At 35.3% G+C, this 9,484-nt stretch overlaps 1 protein-coding gene across 1 annotated transcript; it reads right to left on the bottom strand.

Annotated features, from left to right (window-relative positions):
* Nucleotides 1-273: 273 nt before the first annotated feature.
* On the bottom strand, nucleotides 274-9,059 carry LOC110657590 (protein NPGR2). The gene is made up of 6 exons (XM_058149801.1): nucleotides 8,707-9,059; nucleotides 7,882-8,165; nucleotides 6,741-6,993; nucleotides 1,933-3,149; nucleotides 1,312-1,465; nucleotides 274-740 (listed from the first exon to the last, which is right to left on the bottom strand). The coding sequence occupies exons 2-6, from the start codon at nucleotides 8,140-8,142 to the stop codon at nucleotides 421-423; spliced, it is 2,205 nt and encodes a 734-aa protein (XP_058005784.1). The 5' UTR covers nucleotides 8,143-8,165; nucleotides 8,707-9,059; the 3' UTR covers nucleotides 274-420.
* Between the last annotated feature and the right edge of the window lie 425 nt (nucleotides 9,060-9,484).

The following is a 9,484-nucleotide window of genomic DNA, read 5'->3' as shown; positions in this document are numbered from 1 at the left end:
AGGAAAGTCTTTATCTGACTTCTTCGACACTCTATCCATCACCTTCTAACAAAGGAACTGCAATCAAGCAGCTCTCTTTCTTTCATTTTTAACCTGCTTGAGCAAGTGTTCTTTGTTTGTTCTATTCTGCCATCCTAGTGGCTTCTTGTTTATCTTTTAAAAAAAAACACCAACCATTTATTAGCCTATTTCTGATCATGCAAAGGTGTCCATTTGAGATTATAGCTGATCCCAATAGCTGAACCATATAATTTAGACAAAACAGTAACTAAATGCACTTCAGAAATAAGATTTTCCTTTTTTTTTTTTTTTTCCTATTATGTTATATTCTACAATATACAGAACTCATAAAAATACAAATTTCGCCAAATTATTAAAGAATTTATAGTGGAGGAACTTCTCACTTATCAATAATGACGGTCATCTGAAAGGTTCAACTGGTGCTGTCTCTTCAAGAAAGGCTGCAGCTTTGAAACATTCAGCTGCTTCTTGAAAGGAGGATGCACTACCCTCAGCTTTATAAAGTAAACCCAGATTATACCATGCAGATGAATTCATTCTGTCAAGCCGCAGCGCATCCATTAGAAAGGTTCTGATTACTTCATTTGTTTGGTTACCAAGCTGTCTAAGAACCACAGCTGTAGATACCAAGCTTGGGACATGGGTGGGATCAATTTCCAGGGCACTAGTGAAGGCTTTTAATGCTTCTTTATGGAGGCCCTTTCCTTCATAAAGCACTCCTGCAATATAACAAAAAAATTCAGCTTCTGAATCAGGCTAGGCCAAAAGGACAGTTTTAGGAATGTACTTTGTGTCCGCAGAAAACTAACTTGGATAAGAATGGAAAAACGTTAGGGGGGAATATTAACTCATCCAAGAATAGAAACTTCAACACCATCAGTAAAACTAAAATGAAAGTGTAGTATGGCAATTCTTAAAAATTCCCATTTTTGGATTTAGCAAAGAAATTAAAATCCTGGCCATAGGCAAAGATTTGGAATAAATACAGAAGAAAAGGAAGAGAGTTCTACTCATGTATGGCATGTGAGAGATGGTGAAGCAGGGGAGGGGTTTGATTTTGAATGGACAGGAAGATTTAGAACTCAAGCTAATTGAAGAACACTTATGATATGTTCCTTGAATCAATCACAATTTGATAACTTTTCAGTGTAATTATCAATCCATGAACAATCTTTACAAGCTTCTCCGATCAAGAACAAAATTATGAGCTTGAAGCAAATTATAGCATTAGCAACCAAAAATATTTTATGCATAGAAGATTAATAAACCCAAAAGGATGTGTGAATTTACCAGTTGTATGACATCTTGAAGCTGAGTAATAACTGATGGCCTTGGATTTGGAAAGACAAATCTCAGCATCATGCCACTGTGATAGGCTTATGTAGACAGAAGCCAGATCATGCCAAACTTCCAGTTCCAAACTTCTGGTAGGATTTCCATCGCTCTGTCAAAATTAAAGCAAAAAGGCAAAAAAAAAAGTATAAATTAATGGTCTTGCAGCAAAATTCTTAACAAATTACAGGAGAAGAAGAAAATAAGTAAAAGAATTCGGTGATCAGCATTAAAGGAAATGTCATTAATAAGTACTGATCCAACCAACCCCTAGCGTCTATAGCAAGGATAACGACTTTCAATCCAATCTATCCAACTTTTCATAAACCTCATCCCAATAAGTCATTACTTATTTTTATTCCCCTTCTTGCATCCCAATCTTGATCCAGAATTTATCCGAACACACTCTATTACCTGGACCAAAGCCTAAGGAGTAGCAGATTACTAAACAAAATCCCATTTGCATAATACACAATGAAATAAGCACGTCAAAATTGATTCCAGTTTTTCTAAATAGCAAGTCAATTAGCATTATTTATGATTAAGCTAATTACTGTGGCTGGGAATCAAGTGACAGACCTTACGTGGCTTCTTCCCAGAACTAAAGCTTTTAATCTGAACTTGAAGAATGGCAAGAAGCTGTCCATACGTCTTAACAGCACTCTTTAACTGACCCTGTGCAATTTGTAGTTTAGCTTGAGTTCTCAACAGTTCTCCCTGATCCCATTTCCCGGTCTGATCCAAGGCAGCACTGATAACAGCTTCAGCATCGTCATATTGTTTCTGAGCAGATAAGATCCTGGCCAACAGTAACCATCCTTTAATATTAGATCCATTTTCCAATTTCAACAAGTGCGATGCATAAGAAAATGCCGTATCTAGTTTCCTTTGCTCTGCATATTCCAAACTAAGATAGTAAAGAATACGGGAGTCTTGCATCCTTGTCATTTTTCCTGCTGAGTCCAGGACCTGCAATGCCTCAGATTGTCTTGTCATGCTCTCAGAATAAGCAAATGCTGATTTAGAAAGTGCTGAAAGTGAGACCCCCAGTAAACAATTAGCAATACTTTCCAATTTTTCACATCCACTTTCCAAGTTTTCAAGGGCTATGCGAGAATAATTTAGTCCTTCTTCTGCAAGTTTAGGGATATTTACACAAACCTTTGATGCCAATAATAAGGCAGGAATATACTTCGGATCCTCTCTACTATGTAATAATTTCCTAAGCAGGTTCAGAGAAGCCAAATCCTCACCAGCACCATGATAACAAAGAGCTAGCATATAAAACATTTCTCTTCGATCAATAATACCGGGAGGCAATTCCTCAACTTGATTGGCTAATGCCTTTAAATCCCCCGACACTGAGAGAGCAAAAGACAGGTGATTCAAGATTGATTCATCCCATTCAATTTTTTTAAGAGAAACTTTCCTTAGCAGTATCATTAATAGAAGTATAGCCTCTTCTATATTGTTTCTAGGTACAAACGAACTGTCCATCTGAGAGCGAAGATTTGGGGGGCATGCTTCACCTCCACTATATAGAAGAAAAATGACAAAATATTTTTGAATCCGTGCTGTTGTTTCAGCATCAAGATTCCAATGATGGAGGAGAGCCCGCCGGTATGACAGGATTGCTTCACGAGGGCAATCGGCAAGTTTCCATAGTTCTGGAAGCAACTCAACAGCCTTGATTAGAGTCTCCTGCAATTTACAGTCAGCAGCAAAGTTTTCAGGCAAGCCTTCTGGTAATGAAGATTCAACAATGTCCAGAATAACTTTGCAAGATTGAGCAGCTTCTGCAAGAATGATATGAAATACACATTAGCCACAATGATCGATTGCTATGCACATCTTATCAATTGATATTATCTTTTTTCATTCTTTTGTTTCTATTTCATATAGAATGAACATTTAAGAATGCATGCATGTGTGAGTGAGTGCATGCCACACATGTGAGAGAGAGACAAAGAGAGATCATCCTGTAGATGATGGGTGTCAAAGAAGTTTATCTTCACAAAAGCACAACTAAAACCAAAGGGCTTTTCATATGGCACAACCTATAAACATATCAAAAGTTTTGGAGATCTTATGTGCAGTAATCAAGGACATGGAGATGCACATTACTCTTTAAAGATTCATATAATAAGGCACTTGAGAAGTTGCCAATTATTTAATAAAGTACATGTTAGAAGTTAATTTTGCAACCAAAAAACAAAAGCAGTTAAAAGCAAGACAAATTTTGAATATATCACACTTAATTTGTTTACTTTCTGGCAGAGCATTCATCACTATGTTAACTTAATAAAATTAGGGACATTTACTATTTAGTCCCTGAGTTTGACCAATATTACGATTTGGTCCCAGCATTTTGGAAATTGAACTATTTAGTCTCTCAACTTTAATTTCGTCAAAATTGAAGATCCCTCCATCTATTTTACCATTAATGATAGATTAAATAGCAAAATTGCCCTCAAATCCCTTATCTCTCCTGCCCACTGTTATCAAAGGCACGCCTAAGGCGCAGGGCGCCAGGGGCGCAGCTGGTGGCGCCTGAAAGAGACAGAGGCCCAAGACATCACCCAGGCACAGAGAGGTGCAAGGCACGCCCGATAGAGTCCAAGCGCATTTAAAAGAAAAAATAGGGTTTCTTTTACTTAAAACCTATCGCCAGCCACCAAAGAAAGAGAAGAAGAAGAAGAAGAAGAAGAAGAAGCTACTTACCTTGATCTCCAGCTCCAGGTATGTACATATCTTTCTTTATTTTTTTCTTACTTACCTTGATCTCCAGCTCCAGGTATGTACATATCTTTCTTTTATTTTTTCTTCTCCTTTCTTCTACTCATCTTCTGGGTGCTCTCTCTCTCTCTCTCTCTCTCTCTCTCTGTTTCGTCCAGCAGGTGCTATCTCCCTTTTTTTTTGTTCTCTCTCTCTCTCTCTCTCTCTCTCTCATCCACAGTTGCTCTCTCCCTCTTTTTATTTTTTATTTTTATTTTTTTTAGTTCAGTCATGCTCTATCTTCTCATGTGCTGTTTTCTTTTTTTTTTTCTCTAAATTTCTGATTTTGTTTATTGTGACAGTATGTTAACATGTTATTACTCTAAATTTTTTTATTAGTTTTATGAGTTAAATTTGTTATTAACCTTTAGGTTTATAATTGAATTAAATTGTATTTATCTTCTTCTGTGATGGTAATTGCTCTTAAATTTTGCTAGTGAAACTTATTATAAATTATTAGAGATTAGAAATATAATAATTGAATTTCTATTATCATAAATTATTAGTTTTGTTATTATAATTAGGATTATGGTATTATAAATTGATTTGTATGTTGCTACATGCTAATTGCTATTAGGTAAATAGAGTTTATACTATTATAAATTATTAATTTCCTTATCTCTCTTTTTGTTTTTAATGTTTAGCATTATGTTACTTGAAGTGTGATAGAATGTTTTTAATTTTTTTAATTTATTTTATTTTTTTTTTTTTTTTTTTGCACCTTGCCTCACTCGGGCGCGCGCCTGCACCTTGCGCCTTGCTCCTAGGCTCCAAGACACCTTGGCGCCTTAGTGCGCCTTGAGCCTTTAATAACTATGCTCCTGCCTCCTTGATATCTAAACCTTACAAGCATCTCTCCAAAGAAACTTGAAAATCATCAAAACTCAAAACCCATCTCACCAATTCTCTTCATGCCGCAAATTTAACCAAGTACTGATCAGTTCTTCCCTTTGCCTTTCTGGTTAGAATGCCTGTTCCATCTCCACAGCAGAGCTGCAACCCATGGGGTGGGAATTGTTGGTGGTAATGATTCTCCACTTGTTGAGCCATTTATGGGAGAAAATGAAAACCTCAAGAGGTAAGGCAAAAGGTGTGGTGAAGTGCAGAGCTGCAATTGGTCCTGGTGATTCCCTCTCGAAAAATGAATGGTGGAATCGACATTGTCATTGCTTGCGGGATTGCATTTCTCAACAACATTTGCCTTGAAAACCATCGATGGCCAAAAGGGCAAAGGGAAGAACTGACCCAATTCTCTTCATCTCACTCTATTAATTTCAACTCTTCAAAATTCCAAATAAATCCAGAGACCCATCACTCCTAAATTTCTTTTCTGTTTCTTATCTTTCAAAACCCTCTCAAAATTCTGAAATACTCGAAACCATTAGGACAATAGTTTGGAATCATTGATGGTGATGAAATCGTTGGAATTGTTGCTAGTTGGAATCACTTGTCTAGGTCAACGTAGGGGCGAACAGAAATCCATCTTGGATTTTAAGAATTGTTGAGAATATTGGGAATCGTTTGTCCGTTGTGTTTGGATTTCACTATTGGAGCTATTGAGAATATTGGGTTTGTGTAGCTATGTTTAGTTGCAAGAGAGAATGGAGGTTGAGGTGAGATGAGAGTGGGGGATGAGGGTGGCGGGGAATGGGGTAGATGGAGGTGAGATTCTTGGTGTTGCAGAAATGGGTGAGAAAGTGGAGAGTGGAAGAGAGAGAGAGAGAGAGAGAGAGAGAGAACTAGGAGAGAGATAAAAATAGAGAGGGAAAAGGGGAGAGAGACAGAGAGAGAGAGAGAGAGAGAGAGAGAGAGAGAGAGAGGACCTCCAACATTAGGGTATTTTAGTCATTACAAAATTTCTCTCTCCAATGACCATGGGCAAATTGTTTGACTAATGGTAAATTTGCATTTCTTTCGACAGAGGGACCTTTGATTTTGACGAAATTAAAACTAAGAGACTAAATAGTTCAATTTTCAAAACACAAGGACCAATCATAATATCTGTCAAAACTCAGGAACCAAATAGTAAATTTCCCATAAAATTATCCTTATTTAGCTTGATAGACAAAGACATTAAAGAGAGATATTAAGGATATAGATAAAGATAGGAAACATGTTACTTAGACAACCTAGTAAATGATATTCCCTCAAAAGTTGGCCTTATGGAGATGGACAAATGAAAAGGGGAGGAAGCATTATGCATCAAACAACAGAAATATGAAACGAAACACTCATCTCACAATGAAATAGTAGTGAAAAGCTAATGAACTTATCAGCTAATTTCCACTATATCCACACTTACAAGGCCACCTCAGGTTGTTATTTGTAATCCTCATTTTGTTCCTTAGAACTTCCAATAACCAAGTTATCACCTACTGAATTTCCATGAGAAATTTGATAGAACTTAACAAGCAATTCTTTTTTATCCACTAAGTTATTACATAAATGAAAGGAATACAAATACAATAAACATATTATGTAAGTCTAACTTATCCAGGGCAAATAATAAGCTACAATATTCATCAAAGAATAAATTAAAACATAAAATAGAATATAGAGCTGAAGGAAATGAAAGCAGGCATCATATGTATGAACTAGCAAATAGAAAGTACCATTAAACCTCCCAAGATGCTGCAGTGATTTTGCTTTTAGAAAGACTGCTTCCAATAGCAAACTGACAGCATGTACAGACATCGGTGAGGTAGCAAAATTTTGTGAATGCCGCCTACGGTGTTCTCCTTTACTAGCAAGAGTAATTTTCATCTTGGGAGTTACTGAACCAATATCTATTCCTTCAAATACATGTAAAGCAGCTTCTATATTTCCTTTTTGATATTCAATTCTTCCCAGTAATGCTCTTGCTTCCTGTAAATTGCACAGATTTTCATCTTAATAAAATAAACCAAGATGAAAAATCCACAAAGTTGACTCATTTTAGAACACAAATGAACAAATAAGTCCATAGTCTATCAGCCAATATTGGTAAATTAATAATTGGCAAGTTGAGGAAAGAGAAAATAATAATTGTATATGCAAATGTTATGATTCTAAGGATGCACAAACTGTACATAAATTGAAAAACATTCTAGTAAGAAAAATTGTGGATGGATAATAAAGACAGCGACTTTATAATATCAATAAGAGGAGTGCTGGGAATTCTGGTGAGTTCAAGCAGGGTTTTAGAAATGTAAGGGTCATGATTTGTGAACCAATCTTGTTCTTTCCGAACATGTGAAGACCATTTTAGGCGCTCATCAGATCTTTAGATTCTGTAGTTGGTGACTTTTATCGCAAAAAAAGTCATTCGGAGATATGTATGTGCAACAGATGCTATCTAAAGATATGACATGATAATCTATGATCCAACAGTAGAAATGGCCTTAACTAGAGCTGAGCAGACTGACCAAATAGACTTTTCAAAGCTTTTGGAGTTAGCCAAGGCATAACACTTGTATAGAGTATTAAGGCTTAATTAAGTAAATGTTGTGAACTTGTGATCTGATGACTCTTAAACAAATACTTGCATCATCAATGGCAAAAAAAAAAAAAAAATTGCAAATAGACCTGAAACCCTTGAAAATTTTAATGAAACATCATAATTCTTCCAAAGTTTGATAAGTAGGTAAAAACAGAAAAAGGATTCTCAAGTTTGTTATGTGATGCCAACTTAAAATGAACCAGAATTACATAGAGCCAGATAGATTGATCTAGAAGTAAGCAAATTTCAAAGCTACGATGACAGAAGAAACAAACCTCATAGTTCAAAGAACCGCGTTCACGAAGCGTTAATTCAGCTTCCTCTATATTGCTGGTATCTGGCTTCCGGCCTGCTTCGCCATTTTTAGAAGAATAACCGCCCAACGAATAATCCTTGGTTGCAAGAGATTCAGATGAAGGTACCATTTCATCAACAGGCCTTGATTGCTCTCCAGAGCAAAGGCAGTTCATTATCTTCCCTAAATTTTGCCTAGTGAAGCCTCTCCTTCTTCTTTTCACTCTAAATTTGCTCTTCATACCGTTTCACCAAATACAGTAGTCTTCAAGCATCACCACCACCAACACCACCAGCAATTAGATTCTCAATGTAAAATACTAATATACAAACTTACAAGAGTTATATATATATATATATATATATCAAATGATGTAGTACTACAATTTAAGAGAGACCGATCAATATACCAACTTAGATATAAAATTCATGAGCTCAAATGTAAAAGTGACTACGAAATTTAAAAAATGCCAACAAACATGTCAGAATCTGACATTAAAACAACCAAGTTTAAGAATAGAAATGACAAAAAAATTATCAGATGAAAGGTACCAAATTTAGGCTAATTGAAACACAAAAGCCCTAATCCAGCACTCAAAACCACAAACCTATCAAAACCCGAAACCTATCAATATTTCAAAAACGCCAATTCAAAAAAATACAACCCACATCTCAAATAGAACCCCAAACCCGCCAAAAAAATAAAAATTTGACAATTATCTTAATATCAAAGACAATTCCAAACAACACAACCCATCATCCCATCATATTTATCCAAGTTATATACAAAAATCAAAAGCACCCACCTTTTGTTTTTCCAAAAGGAAAAGCCCCAAAGGGCATAAACAGTAAGACCCATCTCTGAATTCTATGCAATCAAAGCCCTTTCCTTTGAAATTCTTTAATCAAATCAAGCATCCATCGAAACAAAGCAAGCAACTTCAATCTGCTTTCCTTTTTTCTTATCTCTCTTTTTCCTTTCTGCCTCTTTGAATACTCTTTTGCTCTTTTGGCACTTTGTTTGGTTTGATCAACTCTTTTCTGGGTTTAATAGTATCAATCAATGTGTTTAATAGAACAGAGAAAGGAATTTGAACTGGATCGTGTGAGAGAAAAATGGGAAATTAACTTCGAGAAAAAATGGAAATAAAAAAGTAATTAATTGAATAAACAAAAGTTTTCTTTGGCTGGAGAAATTCTGTTTTTGGGACCCACTTGAAAAATAATTACCACGGTGGCATTGCCTAATCTTCTGCCACGTAGATTCGCATGTTTTGAAGCTGGCGCTTTTAGCGGTTAGAAACGCTTAACGGGATTCAGAGCCACATGGTAGCTCCCTAGTTAACACAGATCAGTACTTTTTTTTATAATATTTTTTTTTAGTTTTTTTTTTAGTTTTTTTTTTATAATTACTTTTAAAATTTATAATATTAATTATATGTGCTTATATGTACTAAGTAATTATTAAAATTAATTAAGTTAATTTAATATAATTAATCTAAATAATTAATTTTTTTAAAAATAATTAAATATGAACCAATTAAAAAAAAGTAAATAATTATTTCATGACTTAATTTGATACCA

This window comes from Hevea brasiliensis, chromosome 7, assembly GCF_030052815.1.
Source record: "Hevea brasiliensis isolate MT/VB/25A 57/8 chromosome 7, ASM3005281v1, whole genome shotgun sequence".
In the NCBI taxonomy this organism is placed as follows: Eukaryota; Viridiplantae; Streptophyta; class Magnoliopsida; order Malpighiales; family Euphorbiaceae; genus Hevea; species Hevea brasiliensis.
The sequence above is the reverse complement of the archived record's forward strand: the minus strand, read 5'-3'. Positions and strand labels throughout refer to the sequence as shown.